The 20,160-nt window shown below is 36.4% G+C and overlaps 2 protein-coding genes across 2 annotated transcripts; one reads left to right on the forward strand and one right to left on the reverse strand.

Moving 5' to 3' along the window:
• Positions 1–2: 2 nt before the first annotated feature.
• LOC141831788 (acetyl-coenzyme A carboxylase carboxyl transferase subunit beta, chloroplastic-like) lies at positions 3–1,304 on the reverse strand (the record flags this gene model as incomplete). The annotated part of the gene is made up of 1 exon (XM_074719191.1): positions 3–1,304. A coding segment is annotated over exon 1 (882 nt), but the record flags the coding sequence as incomplete, so codon positions are not given.
• Positions 1,305–15,977: 14,673 nt separating this feature from the next.
• On the forward strand, positions 15,978–17,023 carry LOC141832454 (NDR1/HIN1-like protein 13). Its single transcript, XM_074719960.1, has one exon. The coding sequence runs from the start codon at positions 16,056–16,058 to the stop codon at positions 16,803–16,805; it is 750 nt and encodes a 249-aa protein (XP_074576061.1). The 5' UTR covers positions 15,978–16,055; the 3' UTR covers positions 16,806–17,023.
• Positions 17,024–20,160: the final 3,137 nt, after the last annotated feature.

Here is a 20,160-nt window from a genome sequence, read left to right on the forward strand (position 1 = left end):
GAATCCGGTTCTTCATCAAATTCAACGGGTGAATCAAATTCAATGGGGTCTACAGATACTATATCTTCATCCATGGGATCCCAAGTTCCGGGATCAATCGAAAGTTCAATTCTATCTGAACTACTCATTTTCAAATGATATCCACAAAATTCACAAATATACATTTTTTCACCAAAAAATTGTTTATAATGTGATTCATAACAATTTTCACATTGAACCCATAAATGTCTGAATTTATGGAAAGGATTATCATTATGATTGGATTCTACTCTAATATCCAAATCATCGATATTTTGACTAGTTCTTATACTAGAACGATCACTCTCACTACTATTTTTATTTTCAGTACAAATGAAATTATAAATGTAACTTTCACTGTAATTGTTGGTACTACTCGAAATAGAACTATTAATACTGACTTCAAAACGAAGATAACTATCAATGCTACTAATAATGTTCTTTTTCCAACTGGATTCAGTATCATTACATGTATGATTCTTTTTCTTAGACCCCCTATTCAAATAACTAGAAACAATAATTTCTAGTTCACTCATAAAGGAACTATCATTGTCAACCTCAAAAATATGATTTTCAATATCAAAAAATATAGAGTAACGATCACCATTACTATCCCTAACAAAAAAAGTGTCATCAGAGATCAAACTCCAAATATTCCTGATATCAAATAAATAATCAACATTATTGAAACTATAATTACTAATACGATTCCAACTAGGAACCTTTTTTTCCATATCGTTTAGAATAGGTTGTTCACTTCTATCTGTATGTCCAATACTATCAACACTATCTATTGATTTACTTGGCCCACACCTATGTTCTACCTTCTCATTGGAAAATACAAAATTGCACCGCCATTTGAACATAGAAATACCTCCTATTTAATTAAAATACAAAAAATTTGATGAATAATCATTTGACCTTAACTATCAGAATTAAGCATACGAATCTAATCATTAGAATTGTTAACTAATGAGGAGTAAGTATTGAAAGAAAAAATTATCTTTTGTGGAAATTCGAAGTATTACTTCAATATATTGATAGAATCTTTTTCTCAACTTTTGTCTTTAATAGAAAGACACAGCTTTTTCCCATATGATGTATAAAATACCATGAAATCCAAACCAAAGAATTGTGAAAAGTTTCTATTTCTATAAATAAACAATTTGTTCTCATTTCTCAGTCTCATTTATTATATAATATAATAAATAATTAAGTTTCTATTTCAACATACAACGAAAAAGACAATATATAGGATGATGGGTAGAAGGAGTCTTTCCCTTGGCTTGATCTATGGACCGAAATGAGACAACAAACAATAGAAGTATTGAGTTGTTTAGTCTTCGATCTTTTATTTAGATCTTATCTTATATTATATATTTTATTTAGATCTTATCTTATATTATATATAAGTAAGATCTAAACAATACATATCATATAAAGTAAAAGAAACAGAAACATATATGCAAATACATAGTACTAGTATTTGCAGTGAATCCACCAGTTAAGTAATCATGCATTACGATAGGAACTCCTAATTCTCTGGCAAATATGGCCCTTTTCATCATTTCTTCACATGTACCTGCAGTAGCATTCAAGTAATGCCCTTTAATTTCACCTGTTTCGGCCTGCGCTTTATAAAGTGCTTCAGCACAAAATACGAAACGGTCTCTCCAACGCATAAATGGTTGTGAGTTCACGTTTTCATCATCTTTGGTAAAATCAAGCCCACCACGTAGACACTCATAAACTGCTCTACCGTAGTTTTTTGCAGATAATCCCAATTTTGGTTTAATAGTACATCCCAATAGGGGACGACCATACTTGTTCAACTTATCTCTTTCAACCTGAATGCCGTGAGGCGGGCCTTGGAAAGTTTTGGAATAGGAAGTGGGAATTCGCAGATCCTCCAAACGTAGAGCTCGTAAGGCTTTGAAACCAAACACATTACCCACAATGGAAGTAAACATGTTAGTAACAGAACCTTCTTCAAAAAGGTCTAAAGGATAAGCTACATAAGCAATATATTGATTATCCTCCCCAATAACAGCCTCTATGTGGTAGCATCGCCCTTTGTAACGATCAAGACTGGTAAGTCCATCAGTCCACATATATACATAAGTGATAAACAACTACAGGATGAAGGCCCAAACGGCCACAACTACACATCCAACACAGCATCAACTAAAACAACCACCATAACAACTATGAAACGCCGAAAATCTCAAAGCACATCGATTGTGCTTACAACAGAATCAAACAACAAACTCTACCATGAATTTAAAACATGTACACCACAAGACTACATAGCAAAGCTGCGCAAACACGCACTAAACTCTACAAACTAAACGTCGAAAAACACAATCCGGAACTCATACGTCCAAATACAAACTGAAAACCATACACATCGTAAAACAACTTCTGCAAACACACGAACAACTTCTGCGGTGAGATGGGGGCAGTCGGCAGAGCTCCAAGCTTCAATATCTTTATCTACTACCTAAGAAGACAGAAAACCCCAGAGTCTGGGTGGTGAGTATAAAAAATACTCAGTGGGTACTAGAATGAAAGTGCACAATATTACAAGGGATTAAAGGAATATAAGCATGGATATTAAAAGGTATACAGTTTCAACATGATACTACAGGAGCAAGGTCAACATACAATATGATAATCATGTATGTCATGTCATACAAATGTAGCAGTCATATAACAACAAGTACATAATCATATAACAACAAATGCATCAACTATAAATGCAGTAAACAACAACAAATTGTTGCATGGTCATTGTCTGCACTCGCCACCCTCAAACACCCACATAATGAACTGAGGCGTAAAATCGGACAACTGCACACCCTCCAACAACAGATCGCTACACGTAAGCGGGGAGCGAGGAAAATATCACTATCTGCCGTCAACATACCAGACACCCACACTGTGCAGTGAACTGGGATGCACGACAGGAATCACCCGCTCCAATAACAGACTACTACACGCGAAAGAGAGGGGTAGTCTTCAGGAGAGCTATCTAGCTAATCCTGGTAGTACCCACACTGTGCAGTGCTATAATGCTCTCACCCACATTGTGCAGTGAGAGTTAACAACAACAATATGCTACGATGCATAGTTCAACAGATAACTACTACAACATCAAGGTTTGTGTAACATCAATCATGATAAGCTAACATAGATAAACAACAATTAAGAAGACTGTATTGATGATGAACAGATTATATCAAGGTCAACGGTAAGTGTCAAGCAACGAATTAAGCTATAAATGTAATAAGCATAGCAACAGGATAATTATGAAAAGACCTATGTTGACCAAGCACATGAGTACCCACCTGATATGACGAATCATCCAATAAGAACCCCTCCGTATAACAAGATCTACAAATTAGGTCCTAAAATTTAAAATAAATAATACTCACTAACTACAATTATCAATTTAAGTCTATTAACAACAGTCATAATACATTAGATTATTATCAACCCCACTTAACTAACCCTATTCCAATTAAGCTCAAATTAACCCAATCAATTTAAATTCATTAACCCTAATGTTAACCCAGATCTAATGTTAACCTTTATCATTTCCAATTAATCAAATTAAACTGATTAAATCAATTATTAACTAAATATTAATACTTTAACCGACTCATTAATTATCTAATTAATTTAATTGTTTAACTATAAGCAAACTTTAATCTAATTTACTTAATTAAACTTGTTCTTTAATTAACACATTTTACACTTAATCACTCCCTCAATTCTAAATTTCTAACCATTCTCCCGATTCTCAAACATATAGGACAGATTAGCACCGATCAACCATCATCCTCACATCACTTGATCCCATAGAAACATCAAACCCAAGGTCATGAACAGATCCAATTAAAATTCCCAACAACCAATAACTATACCTGGCTCAATTGATCTTCCACATATCAATTAAATCCTCGACCGAAACAAGACCTAACAGGGATCAATCCTAACCAAAACCCTAACACTCAAGATTAATTCATCAACAACCAATTGCACAGGACAACACCAACCCTCAACTGATCTATCCAATAAGCTCAACAAATCGCACTCCAAACCCGGCAAATCCTAACCTCAATCAAACCCACAACACAAATCAACAACAAAACTTACCTTGCCAAAGGAATTGAGGCTGCCAGTTGTGTAGAGGCGATCGCGGGATGAAGAGAACCACATAACAGATTAGCAACCTCCCAGGCTGAAAAGAACCATCGGCGATGGCGTGCAGATTCGGGGGCAGAGTGGCGACAAGCTGTGCAGCGGCAGGACGAGTGATGAGTTGGGGTTTTATATATTTTTAATCGATTTATTTTTGAGCTTTTATATGAAAATAAATTATGAAATAAATCGATTTGATCGTATTTGTCCTATATTGCATAATCTGAAGCTTGATTATAATTTTCATGATTTAATGGTAAATTTTATATTAATTAAGTTTAATTGGTTGTAGAGCTCAAATTGAACCAAGATCGAGTTCAACCATGATTGAATCGAGCCAATTTGCTCAAATTGATCAAGCCCACATGGAGAACATGACCTAACTCAAGTCTGATCAAGATCCACAAATTTTTCCAAACCCTAGGCTGCCCTAAAACCTCAGATCAAGGCTGCACCATTGGATCAAAAATCAAGGGCCCAGATTCAACGATTAATCAAGAGTATAAATCGGCTAACTTAGGGAATGAACAGTGGCTGCGCTACTGTTCATCTTCGTTCCCGAACGCCATCCCCTGCTCATTGACGTACGCGCACAGCCAACCCCTTCCTCCCAAACCAATTCCGTTGCAATCCTTGTTCCTTGAGGAGTCCAAAACTGGTTGATTGGGTGAAATTTGGCAACTGGACAAGGTGCAACGGCGAGGGTTTCTCCGGCGGCTTCCTCCCCTATTTTCTCGCGTTTCGGCCATCCACGGCTCAATCCGAAGCCACGAGCCTTTGAGGGGTTCTCTGAGGTGTTAAGAACGATGCGTTCGCTAGAGGGGGGTGAATAGCGTTTTTCGACTTTTCTCCTGCAAAAGTATTAGCGAAAGCAAAGAAACAAAGTAGAAAAGGTCACAACGCTAACCCGTTCGATTTACTTGGTATCCACTTCTACGAGGTGACTAATCCAAGGATCCACACACACAGCCCGACGATTCCACTATGAGAAAAACTCTCCTTTTCGAATCACACTTCGAAGGCGGAGAAACCTTCACAACCGATGTCTTCCTCGTACAAGATCTTTTATGAAGTAAGAGAGGAAGAAAAGAACTTTTACAGAGATCAGAGAATAGTAAAGAAGATGAAGAATCAATAATAATTTCTCTGCGACGTTGACAGCTCTTTTTATGAATTTCAGTGCACCAGTCGACTGCTCCTAGGGCCAGTCGACTGATGGGCTTCAACGAGAATTAAATATACATTTAATTCGTCAGTTGTCACCCCAACGACAGTATATCAGTCGACTGCTCCATGGCTAGTCGACTGCTCCAGTCGACTGTCAACTCGACTGATTTTTCTGTGCTTGTCTGTGTGTGCTCCGGATCAACCCCAATCGACTGCTAGCAGGGCCAGTCGACTGCCACAGCTGAAAACTTCCCTTTTCAGCTTCTCTTCACTCCTTAGCCTTGATGCAAGCCTTCAAACGTCTTCTACAAATCTCGTGCTCTTCCTTGCACTAGCTTGAGATATTTTCCTCGACTTCATCGTGCTAAGACATCCTTGCTAAGAGGCCGCGCCTCCGGGACTTCATCCTTGCCAAGAGGCCGCGCCTCCGGGACTTCATCCTTGCCAAGAGGCCGCGCCTCCGGGACTTCACCAATTGCCAGGTCTCCACTCCTGGGCTTTCCTGTGGACTCAAACCACACATGTTAGATAACAACACATTGCCTAACTTAAACTCATTTTAGCCAAACATTAAAATCCAATCATTTGGAGCACGATTGCACCAACATGAGGTTCGTCGCTAGCTCCTATACCATCATCAAATCGATTGAAGTGAAGAGAAGACAAGGAATCCAGTTTGCAACTTCAAATCGCTTCGTGCAGACCACTGTTAGCGTCGTAGAGGGTTTCTTCGACATTTTCATGATTCGGGGAGCGAGTAAACCACACTAGAGATCACGTTGAGGACTCTAGAGGGATTATTGGAGCCACACTGTAGGTTCACCAGCTTGATTGGCACCAAGTTGAGGAGAAGCAATGAAAAAGGGAAGGCTGGATGAGTTTTTGTTTCTGATTTTGGTTGACAGTATCTGTAATTGAAGTTTCTGTTAATTTCTTTTCTTAGCAACCATGGCAATTTGGTTTTGTGATTAATGCTTAGTTTTTGTTGGGATTTGATTAGCTTTAGAGTTTGAGTAGTTAACTTTTAGCCTTCTGAATGATGTTTGATCCTTTCTGAATTCACTGTTGTGTGCCATGAATCACTGTTCCGTGCCACATTCACTGTCGTGTGCCAATCTGTTCTTCACGTATAAGATTTAGGATAGCTTGGTTTAAGCCCTTTCATTGCATTTTAGGAATTGCCTTAGAGTATAAATAGGGTAGGGTGCATTCTTTTACTTCAAATTGCATTGCATTTTAGGTTTGATTTCACACCTTGCTTTAATAGTTGCATTTTAGGTTAGTGATTTATACTCCTCATTTATTCACTGATTTTGCATTGCATTTCATTTGAAAATGTCAACAAAACTAAAACCCCTTTTATTTACATCGAAAATCCAAAAAGAACTACACGCGAGCTCGATTTAAGCGATTTTCTACTAATCCTTGAAAAAATACGACTCGAGGCCCCTATACTTCATTTGTCTGAATTAATTATGGGTTTTCGATAAATTTAAATCAATTTGCAATCCTATTCATGACATATCAAATCTAGGGTTGTCAACGAGCGGCGAAGGCTTCGAGCAGAGGAGGGGCAGAGCGGCAGTGGCTTCTTCGAGCAGAGGAGGGGGTAGGACGACAATGGTCGGTGTCGCGCAGCGTCTCCATGCGGCGGGCGGCGGTCGAGCAGAGGGCGTAGGGAGCTTTCGATCTAGGGTTTGGGAGGTGGAAGAGAGGGGCGACGCACGGTGTTGAGCCGTGCAGCGACAATTGAGGTCGTGCAACAGAGGGTCGCAGCGACTCTGGCTGTGTAGGGGACGATCGCGAAGGGGGGGGGGGGGGGGGGGGGGGGAGGCAATTCGCACGCTCTTAGGGTTCCTCACCGCGGCCTCCCTTTAAAGCCCTCCCCTGTTCCAAGTTCTCCTCCGGCGGATGCGGTGTTGGCATCGCGCGGAGAGAAAGCGAGCGACGAGGTCGTGCGGAGGGGATTGCAGGTTACGGGTTGGGAACAGTAATCGCGTTATATTTTGAGGAGTACCAGTAACTCCTAAATTGGGATGACCTACTATTAATGCTTAAGCTCCATGGCTTTTCACCAAGATGGATGAAGTGGATGGAGGACCTTACTGGTAAAACTGCCCTAGCTCCTATTTGATTTGGAAAATCAGGTTTTTAGAACTATTTACCTCCTTGAAAGAAAAACTATTTACCTATTGGAGGTAGGTTAACACTTATAAATGTTAGAGATCATAACTTGGCATTGTTACGTGCTTGGTGGTGCCATTTAGTAAAATCTAGAATCAATATTCCTTAAACTAGAGCCGTCAAATAGGTCAATGTATAACGGAAATAATCAATTTATCAGAAATCCGACATATGACGGGGTGGGTGGGCTGACCCATCAACTTGGCAGTTGAAAAATTTTCAACCCACCTCAATCCAATCCGGATTGCGGGTTATGAGTCAATCACGGAGTCATGTTAAAAAATTAAAAAAATATTAAAAATTTTAAATTTGGATTACAATTTAAATAGATCAAGTTGAAATTTTTAATTTTGGATTGCGATTTTTAAACGGGTCAAACTCACTAGTTCATTGAATTTTCTACTTTAATTTTAAATTTTAAAGAAAAAATAAATAAATTTTCTCAACTCGCGACAAACACCAAGCTGGCCACGGGCTGACTCACGCTGGTCGCGGGTCTAGATAAGTCGACCCACCTAAATCCATCTTAAAATGAATTGATAAAATTTCAACCTAACCTACTTAAATTATTTAGCGGGACGGGATTAACCCGATGGATCCAATTTAAATTGATGACTCTACCTTAAACTAGTGCAGCAGATGGTGGAAGGACTTATTTCATGTTAGATATATATTCTGCATGGAAGGACTTGTTTAGGATCTATGAAAAGTTAAATCGAAAGCTGCAAAATAGATATGTTCATGGTGAGCTTGAAAGTGGAGGAAAGGGAGGAAAAGTTACTGATTTATGGCTGCACAGGTGAGGTGGCTAGGTGATTAATCCTCCATTTCTGGAGATGAAGCCATTACAGAATTTAACAGATTTATAAAAAAGAGTGGCAGGTTTCCAAACTCATGAGAATGGGTTGAAAGATAAAATATATAGTATGATCGATCGATGATGGAAGGCAGATAGAATAGATGATTTTCAGTGAGAGCAACCTAGCAATTGCTGATACATGGACCCTGTAATCAAGAGGAACTCTATGAGAATCTGGACAGCCTTTGCTCCCCAGAAGATTACAAATTCAGATTCTTCAAACTCCTACCCGGCCCCTTAGCGCAACTTGCTAGTCCGAACACAATATACATACTTCGATAACCTCTGGGCTCTTAGTCCACTATGTATCATCGATCACTTTCGAAATTCTCTATATTAGTTGCTTTCTTGATTGGTATGTTTCCATCAATCGATTGATATCCAGCAGCTTGTAATCCTTTCATATTTTTCCATAGTTGATTGCTTTATTCGAGATTCACCAGTCAACTGACTTGCACCCATTGATTGATTGATCTTGATCAAATATAGTGAATCAGCGATAGTTTAATTCATCTCCTTTAAGAATTGGTTCCATCTAGCTTGTATTAATCGATTAATCATAGACATTCAATTGATTGGTAAAACAAAAATAAATTCATAGTAAGTTTTTAAGTCGACCACTCTGTCAACTGATCTATTAGTATGTCGATTACGACTCATCTAATGACTAAGTGTGCTTAAATTAAAAGCTATTCTTGCTTGAGTATGTTTGCTCTTAACTCAACAGTAGTTGTCTTTCATCACAAAAGATTTTTTAGTCAAGTTTCTTATCCCTTGAATACATTGAGTCCTCAATTTCCTTGTCGCTCCACTTATATAGTGTATCTTCAATCACTTTTAGCAATATTTCTCCTCTCTTGGATGCACTACGTTTTCAATTTCCTATTCGTGTTTTTCTTTTCGCTCTACTTGTGTATTCTGATTCACAAGCACAACCATCTCTAATGATTTTTGTCCTATAGTCCCTTATGTATCTCATATCATTCTGCTTTAATTTTTAAATACAAATATAAAGCTCAAATTAAGGGGATAAAATTTTAACAAAAATTATATATATATACATACGGTTTTGATACCCTACACATCTTAAAATACGTGACTTGTGCACGACATTAGATTCACACTGGCATGCAGAGGAATTTAGATAAAACAATATATTAACTTATTGTTTGAACTTGATACAACACTTACAACAACTTAGAGCTAATCGATATCTGAAGTTCAACTCAGATAACAACTTGAAATAATATGTCTAATCATCACCACTAATTTGTAAAGAATCCAATTGTTGTTGTATCTCTTCTAATGCATGTTTCAACTTAGTTATTTTTTCAAACTTCGAAAGGCTTCTCTTTGAATTTGAACTTGATCTTGAACTTGAAGTCGTCTATGAAATTTCTTTGCCACTGGATGTTAAAGAAATGAGTGTAGATTTTTTATTCAAATGTGTTTGAAAGCTCTTTCTGTCTCTTTTTTACTTTTGAAAAACTGATGTATAGCACCTTTAAAACTAATAACTTGATTGATGAGATGTTTCTACCCACGTGTCATAAATACTCGGTTCGCATCACAAAAGATCATATATATTTTTTCTTATATTAAAAATAACTTTGTCAAAAAAAAAGATCACATATATTTTTTCTTATATTAAAAATAACTTTCAAAACCTTATACAAACAAAATATTAGAACTTAAAAAAGTAAATAACATATCATTTTTGAAACAAAGAATCACTAATTTGTAAGTTTCCTATAAAAAATATAAATAACAGATCTGAAAAACATATTCCAATGACTGATTTGCATGATTGACACCCAACCAATTCAACTCAAAGAAATTCATACTCCAAACCACATAAATCTCACTACTTATATGTTCTTGCACGGAAATTCAAAACAACATCCTGTGTTTATCTACTAAATCAATAGAGCTCCGTATCAACAATGCGAAATAAATAAATTATATTTTAAATATAGAATTAACCCATCATGAACACAGTATTCTTATACATTTATTTTAGAATTAGTAGTTTTATTGAGAGTGGCCATATAAAATGTCTTGTAGACCAAGTTTTTAGGGGTTAGACATAGTTGATATGAGTATACATAACATCTCACCAATAAGGAAACCAAGCTACTTACTATAGAAGATGAGTATCTTCTTTGCTCTTGGGCTCTCCCTATGGAGAACAATAGACATCCTCACTCAAACTTGACTTTTTCATCTAGTATGCTTCACCTAGCCGCAACTACTTTTTGCCCCTCGGTCCACCCGACCTACTGAACCTGGTGTCTGGTTCCCTTGGTTGGTATCAAATCCATCAATGGGCAACTCATCATGACGGTGAAGAGCGGTCTCGCTCTGATACCACTTGTTGGGTCCAAAAGGATGTCTGTATCTCCACAATGGCATGATATTGTCCACTTTGGGCCTAAGCCCTCATGGCTTTGCTCTTGGGCTCTCCCCAAAAGGCCTCATGCCAATGGAGATACTTTCCATCCTTTTAACCCCATGATCTTTTCCATGTGCTTTAGATGTGGGACTATGTTTGCACCCTTGCAACCCAACATCTTCTTCCCTCCCTAAGAACAATAGACATCCTCACTCAAACTTGATCTAGTATGCTTCTAAAAATGGTATCAAATTCATCAATGGGCAACTCATCATGACACCTGGTCCCTGGGGCAATGGTGCAACGGTAGGACATCCAGGTTGTCTCCCTGGGGATTTACTCTGGGATTTATCATTTTTTTTCAAAGACTTTTGTAGTGTCTCATGGCCACTCCTCAAAGAGCTCCCTCAAAGTAGACCCGACCACGGGCTGGGTCTAGCCCGGACCCGGCCCGGACCCGGCCCGGACCCGGGCCGAATCGCCGGAACCCGTCGAACCGCCTGTTTGGATTTTTTTAATTTTATGATTTAGTATCTGTTTAATACATTTGTATATATTATCAATACATTTTTATATAAAATATATTTATTTTTATTTAATTAAATTATAATTTAACACATCGTTGCTGGGGATTGAACCAAGACATCCTAGGACACAAGCGCATATACTCACCACTGTTCTACAACGTCTTTTATTTATAAAATTAATATAATTATATATATACTATATTTATATTTATTTAATTCAATTTTAATACGCCGTTGATGGGGAACAATTCTCACCGGTCAAAGACGTAGACACTCACCACTGTACCCCAATGACTTTTATACATAATTTCAATACGATATTATATATAATATAGTTATATATTTATTTCAAATATATTATAATACTCTAAAATATATTATAGAGTGATACAGAGACCACTATACTACAACATCTTTAGTAAACTTATTCAATAAATTTATTTATATATTTATTTCAAAATTATATTTACATGCCGTTAGTGAGGATCGAACCAGAGTCTCCCACGTGAGAGAAAAGAATACGCACCACTAAACTACATCGACTTTTCTCTCTTTTTTTCAATATTTCTTTTATATACATTTTAAATTTTTAATATAATAATCTCGAACCGTCGCGAACCGTGAACCGAACCGTGAACCCGGCGAACCGTAACCGTCTTGGACGAACCGTGAACCGTAACGGCGTTCTTCGAACCGGCGGGACAGTTAACCTGTCATGAACCGTCGAACCGGCGGTTCTGAACCGTCGAACCGGCGGTTCTGAACCGTGGTCGGGTCTACCTCAAAGGTTACAAACCTATTGAAGACCATGCAAGAAGCACAATGAGTCAAGAAGAGGAGTGGCCATGAGACACTAAAAAATCCTAAACCCTAAACCCTAAACCCTAAGATCCACTACAAAAACTTATTTTGCCAACCTCCATATTCCCAAGTCTCATCACTAATCCATTATCACATGTTTTCCCCTTTTACCCATCCCCTTCAAGAGGTGGGGGTGGGTCAAGGGCAAATTTTTTTTTAAATGACTTGATCCAATTTGATCAGGCTTATTAAAAAAATTTCATATGAGGGTCCATACCCGAAAAAAATCTAAAAATATGAAACCAAATGTTTTGGTTCGGTTTGAGTTTATAAGATTTTCAATTTTCAAGTATTTCAAAAAATTTAGGAAATTTGGATTTTTTTTATACTAACTGAAAATTAGAGAAGCAAAAGATAATAATGTTTGATTCATAAAGAACTACATCAGACAAAAACTCTACATAGAATTATAAAAATCACATGAGTCTAATTGCAAAAACTATATAAGAACTATGCAATTAAATGGAAGATCTACAATTTACAAGAACTATATTAGAACTATAAATTGTGCATTAAAAAATCCAGCACAAGATATTGCATGTTTTAGTTACAAGCCACCACTATCAATCAAAGAATATATATTTAATAATTCTTTTGACTAAATATCAAGTATCCCAAGTAGGTAAATGGAAGTGTTGATGAATCAGTATTATTTGCTATTTCACTATCCATCTTTAACAAAAATATTACTAAAGGACCTATGAAAGGATGCTAGAAATAAAGACATGTCAACTGCTATTTCTTTATCTTAGTGCATAGTTTTGTAAGTTTCAATCTTCGAGAATAGATTATTTACAAGGAAGACCCTAATCTAAGCTCCTCAGTTCCATAGTGAATGGATGAGCTCCTCGGTCCCGCGATGAATGGACGGTGACAGCGTCACATTTTTGGGAGAAAAATGATATGTTACATAAAAAATGTAGCATGAAATTTAACATGACACACCCAATTACATGGATATGGGTCCCACTACATGAATGTGGGACCCACTGTATGCAGTGTGTCATGTTGAATTTCACGCTATATTTTTCATGTAGTGTATCATTGCTCTTTTTGGGATGGGGACACGATTTTGGGGGTTTAGGGTTTGCAAATCCTAAAACTCAGATGAAGTCGATGGGACATGGCAACAACGGCAATCGAGATGAGGATGTGACTGCGACGACGAGCTCTCTCAGGACGGGGAGAGGCGACGACAACGGTGAGTTTTCTCGCAGAGCAGTGAGATCAACGGTGATGGCGACGACAACGCAGAGTAAAGAGATCGGGATCGGGACAGGGAGCCGACGAGATCCACAGCGACGACGCAAGCAGAGAGATCAGGATTGGAACAGGGAGTCGACGAGATCGACGACGACAACGCAGAGCAAAGAGATCGGGATCGAGATGGGGAGCCAACGTGATTTTAGGGGTTTAGGATTATAATCATGATTTTTATTTCGCCGCAGGATCGTTTGCCATGCTAACGAGAAATCCTAGCTATGTCAGGAGATGCGCACAATCACACAAATTTGATCGCGCAGAAAATTATATATATATACACATGATCACTGTAGATCCTACCTTAGCCCTTCTTTTCCAAAAAGTAAAAAGATACATACAACTTTACATGGGAAAAATCTGTGCACCTTCCCACCCACCTTCCACATTGTCATTTGAGATGGCTCTAGCTATTCATGAGTTAGAAGTGTTCTAAAGTTAAACCAATCCCTGTTAACTGTTATAAGAACTAATCCAAGTTTAGCAGGCAGAATGTTTTACACTTGCTGTTGGCAAACTATTTATACATGCTTAAGGTATCAAGTTAAAGAAGCTTGATGGTGATAGATCAAGTACTAGAGAGAGATCTGGTTCCTTCATAAAAGTATATATATATGAAGAAGAAGCAAGCCATGAGAGCCAATCTTTCCCCTCTGATGCTGATCTCTGAACCAAGGCAGGCAGGCAGGGTTGGTTGCCATGTGCATCTCTCATGGATTTCCCACCAAATCCATCATTCTTTCTTTTGTCACATTTTAGTGCCTCCCACGTGGAACAATACCCACAGAATCCAACCTCAATAATTAGTTTTATAATTGTTTCTAAGTTTCACATGTAAACAACCTCCAACAGTCAAGTTGAATTAGAATTCAAAGGGCTCTTCTCTTCTATTTTCACATCACCATCATGTTTATTTATCATTCATCAGTAAGATTGAGCAATCGATTCAAAACTGAACTGATCGAATCGATTTAATTGAAATCGAACAAATCGAGTGTCAAAATTGACCTCTACCAATACCACATTGTGGCATTGTTGAAAATCAACACCAGTATTACATTGTGGTACTACAACACGTCTGATCAATTTAGAAATTAAAATTTAAAATTTAGATGGAAGATAACAGTACTGAAACAGTTCTGTAGGATATTTAAATAATTTTATATGATTGAACAATAAAATAAACCGTCCTTTTAATAAAAAATTTGATAATTTGAAAATAAAAGGACATCATTTTGGACTTGTGCCAAAAAGAGAGCCAGGGGGAGAAAAATGAAAAGAGAATTAACTTAAGAATTTTGCTCGTGTATCGTGTCTGTATTTGACTAATTACTTATAAAGACTAATTTTGAACAAAACTTTCATTGATCATTTTAATTTTCCTTTGATTAATGATTCACAACAGTTACTCTATCAAAAGGAAATCTTATCCATTATTAATAGTGATATCTTCTAGGGAAAACATTTTTTTTTAAAAGGATCGATATAAAGCAATTATAAAATAAAATTAAAGATCGATGTTATAAACTCGGTAACCGTTTAAAAAGTTTGGTTAATTTGAAATAAATGAAAGATTTGCGTTTGTTTTTCAAAAAAAAAAAGAAACATAAATTTAATCAATTCCGATAAAGAATTAGATTTGAGATCGAAAAGGGATCAAGTGTCCAATCATTTAATTTCCAACTAAGCATGATTTTACATATACAAAATAGAGGCGAGGTGGAATACATCTATCATATCCATCATTTCCTACTTACTACATTTCTATCATTTCTTACTTATTACATTTTTTTAATTTATTCGATTTAGATTTAATTTATTGTTTAAATTTTTGCCATAATTATATTTTCTTAGAACCGCAAATGAAGAGAACCTTAGCCAACAAATTTGTTAAAAATTTATTATATTTATTTAATACATACAAAATTAATTAAATAAACAAATAAAATTGAACATAATATATGCCTTCTAATGCTCATGAATCATGTTAATATGTAATATTCGTGAATCATATTTATCAATAAAAATTTTATATTAAATAAATAAATAATGAATAAATAAATATATATTATCAAGTTCAATAACTAATTAAATAAATTTAAAATATAAAAAATTTAATAAACTTAAATTGAGAGCTCAATAATATCTTAAACGAATTAAACTCAAGTAAAATTTAAATAAAACCCAAGTTCATTAAAAAAATTCAAATAATAAATAATCATTACAACAGTTTAATTCATTTTAAATTCAATTTAATTTAAGTTAGTCATCTTATCAAATAAATTTGAACAACCTAAAATTTAACTTCTACATTTATCATTTTTTATCTTTTTCTGATCGCTAAAGCAATCCAGTGGCTATTTCTTCCTTAAAAGGGAAAAAAAGAGAAGAGATTACTTTGACAGTGGTTAGGAGAGTTGGCGCCATCTGCTGTGCCCCGGCGGTGAAGTGTTCTTTTCTTCACCTTCCCCGCTTCCTCTTCTTCTTCCTCTTCCTTTCTCTTTATTGGCATGTAGATCGCCTCCTTGAGCCACTACAAGCCCAGAAATTCTTCCGTGCCACTAAGCAAGGAGAAGAGGCGGCCATGGCCGACGGCGTCTACCCTCCCTCCAAGCCCACCCCCCGACCTGGAGGACACCCCTTCCCGCCCACCAAGTCTCAGGCGACCGGAGCCACACGCCTGGCCTACCGCCCCCACCCCGCCAAGGCACCTCCCAGCCGCCGCGGCTTCTGCTGCTCCTGCTGCCTCTGGTTCGTCGTGCTTCTCGCCGTTCTCTTCGTCCTGGCCACCGTTTCCGGGGAGATATTCTACGCCCTCTACCGCCCCCGCCGCCCCGCCTTCTCCGTAACCAGCTTCCGTGTCGTCGCATTCAACATCTCCTCTTCAGGCCACCTCACCTCCCGTTTCGAGCTCAACGTCACCTCCCGCAACCCCAACAAGAAGCTCTCCTACCTCTACGACCCCATCAGCATCTCCGTTGTCTCCGGCGGCGCCGACATCGGCGACGGCTCGTTCCCTGCGTTCTCCCAGGACGCCGGGAGCGTGACCCGGCTCTCCGCCGCGGCTTCGAGTTCGAGCGCTGGGCAGGTGCTGGACTCTGCCACGGCGTCGGAGCTGAGGAGGAGCAGCGTCGGCGGCGTGCCGGTGGGGGTGGAGATGGAGACGAAGGCCGGCGTGAAGATTGGGGGGCTGAAGACGAAGCGGATCGGGATGAAGGTGAGGTGTGAGGGACTCAGCGTGGCGTTTCCCAAGGGGAAGAAGCCGGCCGCGGCCTCGTCCGGCGGCGACTGCGCCGTCAAGGTCCGGATCAAGATCTGGAAGTGGAGCATCTAGTGACGAACAACAGAAGTGTACGTACAATCTTTAAAAAAATAACAAAATTAGGAGTGATTTTTCTTTTATTTCGAGTATCATATATATTATCGATCTCTCTTGCTGTGCTGCATTTTCTTATTGATTGAATTATCTTCGGTTTGGTTTTTCTTTTCTTTTAATTTTTTTTTTCCATTGTAATTGATTTTTGCATAATATTGTTGAATTCTGTTGCTGAAGTTTGAGAATCAGTGTGAGAATTAAAAAAAAAAAAAAAAAAAAAAGGCGCAGAGCGAGATGTGATGTGTGCAGGGGAGTGTCGGCGCACGTGCCAGCCACAAGGGAAGGGGGGATACAGAGACTATCGAAACAGGAGTGCCAAATAGGGTGAACAATTTGTTTAAAATCTAATCAATCATCAAATTTATTAAATTTTTTAATAGTCAATTGATGATGTCATTAATTAATTGATGGATATTAAATAATTGGATCAGACTAATTTATCAATGGAATTGTATTTTATTCTTATGATATATCAATCAATCGACAGATGATATTAAGTAATTCGCTTATTGTTTTCTGATAATGATGTCGCAGTAGGACATTCAGGTTATCACCTAGGCACCTACAGTTCGACCCCCAACTACGATGTATTTGTAGAAATTTTTTTTTTTCAAATGAAGAGCACAATCAAAGGATGCTGAGTGTCTAGGCTGGCCACTGCGTGTACTTCCTGACTTACGTGGGGTCGGACCGATCACTCCAGGCTAATTGAGATTTATTATTTTTTAATCAATTAGCTTATTTTTTAAGGATTGGATTGGATAGGGTTGGAGAGTAGGAGTACAATGAAGAGGGAAAACAATGCAATTGTGAAAGTTGGCGTGCCCAAAGACGAATGGGGTGGGAATTCATTGATCATTCAACAAGGGAGGAAGTCACGAACCTAGCAGCACTATCATGCTAATGAATAGGGTTGGAGAAGGTGTAGAGGCGAGATGTTAACCGCATCTTCCACCTCAAATCGATCTTGGTTGCTATATTGCAACCAAATTAAACATGTTGAAAACCTTTATAACTGTTCTCAACTTCAATGAGTAGTCTGACTCCACTGTTGAAGATTCTGATTAGCCTTGTAAATTTTACTAATATTACGGTAGTTTACTAAACTGCGTAGATAGATTTCAAAATTTATCTTTTTACGTGCTTAATTTTTATAATATCCAAATCACGTAATATATTCCTGAAATATCTCTCCTCTTTTCTTTAGGTTCATCGATCAATTTCATCCAAAAGTGACTGATAAACTTAGATAATTTTGAATCACTTCAAATCAAAATTAATATATTTATGTAAACCTTCTTAATGTATTTATGCCCTCTTATATGAATTCGATAATGTAAATTGAGAATAGTAAATTAAATTGAGAGTATATCTCTAAATTTTTTACTCTACTTAATTAAAAATTCATTGTTCTCAATTTATGCTATTGAATTTAGATATAAGGGCATAAATAGATTAAGAAGATTTTCAAGAATATATTAATTTTAGTTTAAAGTGATTTGGAGTTCTCTAAATCCATTAGTCAATTTCAGATGAAACTAATTAATGTGCCTATATCATTTGAAAAATCAAAAGTTTGATATTTTTTGAATCAGAGAAGTCTTAGGAAATCATTGATGGTGTTGATTACTGGATATCATTATCCTAAACCTTATAATGAGCTTATGATAAATTTTATCAAGGTTTTATAAATTTAAAAATTCACTACTCTCAATTTACGCTATTGAATTCAGATATGAAAATATGGATATATTAAAATTCTTCTAGAATTATTTGATTTTGATTTAAAATTTTCGAAATTCTCTATCAACAGTTTCAAATGAAATTAACTAATAGACTTACATCATTTGAAAAATTAAAGTTTGATATTTTCAAATTAGGAAAGTTCGATGAACTCATTAATAGTGTTAATTAGTGAATACCATTGTCTTAAATCTTATAATGAGCTTGTGATAAATTTTATCAAGATTTTTTAAGTTTAAAAATTTATTACTCTCAATTTACACTATAGCATATCTAAAGATATAAATACATGAAGAAGACTTTTTAAAATATATTGATTTTAATTTTAAATGATTTAAAATTCTCTAAATCCATCAATCAAATTTCAGATGAAACTGTTGATGGTCTAGAGAGAAAGAGGAGGGGTGTTTTGTGAATATGCTACATGATTTGAGTATTATGAAAGTTAGATATGCGAAATAAAAAAATCCTAAAATATACCCACAAGATTTAGTAAAAAGCCGTTATTAATATAACAAAATGTCACTTACTTGTCAATATTTTAACTATAATTAAACAAAATTATACTGGAGGTCATAGATTTAAGAAAATATGTAAAGGTTAAATAAATCTATATATTGAGTTAATCTTAACATACTTGTATAAAACCCGCCCATTGTATGGAGGGAAAAAAATTATTTATTGAATGGAAAAATAAATTAAATTGTTAAGTATAATTGAATTATTTTGTATACACGCGTTTTTTTTGGAAACAAAATAAAATACCAAGATTCCTCCAATAAGTAAAAGTCATGCTTGAATTTCACAGTGCCATAAAGTTGAAATTTTAACAAAATAGTTTAATGAAAATTTATTTAAAATGAGATTTTCGTAACTATAGGTTTTATAACTCATATTAATCAAATATTTTTACGATGAAATTATTTATAAAATTCGTTGTTAAATTCACCCCAAATTTACTATTGTTTTTGTAGCGAACGTAAGAAAATTCTTACTAATTAAAGAGTAAAATTATAGCATTAACCGCGCGCTACTGAAACTTGAAGCATACGAAATGATTTTACCATTTTGCATCACATTTTTACTACACTTTTTCTCTATTTAAGACATGCACTAATTCATGAATGAGAGTTGCTAATGTTGAATTTTTCTAAAAGGAATTCTAAAAGCAAAGATGAGAACAAGGATTTAAATAGTTTGATATATAATTATATTATGGATATTATGAATCGAGAAAAACTAATCTAATGCTTGGAAATAGCAATAAAAGCATTAAGTTATGGAACACAAACAAATAAAAATTTGTATCTAATAAGAATGCTTATCAATGAGGGTTAATATCAGCATGAACTATTTATTTCGACGAGAACTAGCTTGGCAAGCAATAGGTTGCGCTGATATATCATGGCTCGTTCTAAGGGTTGGATCTTTTTATTTTGCAAGCTTTTGAGTCATGAGACAAAAATACAATGATGCCTAGCATGGTCGAGGTAGACCGAGAGAGGTTGGTAGTGGTCTTAAAAATTTCTAATTTATTTAGCTTTTAATTATTTAAATTTATTAGTTAATG

The sequence above is a fragment of the Curcuma longa genome, chromosome 7, assembly GCF_044706935.1.
Source record: "Curcuma longa cultivar G26 ecotype Majalengka, Jawa Barat chromosome 7, ITB_CL_G26_1.1, whole genome shotgun sequence".
In the NCBI taxonomy this organism is placed as follows: Eukaryota; Viridiplantae; Streptophyta; class Magnoliopsida; order Zingiberales; family Zingiberaceae; genus Curcuma; species Curcuma longa.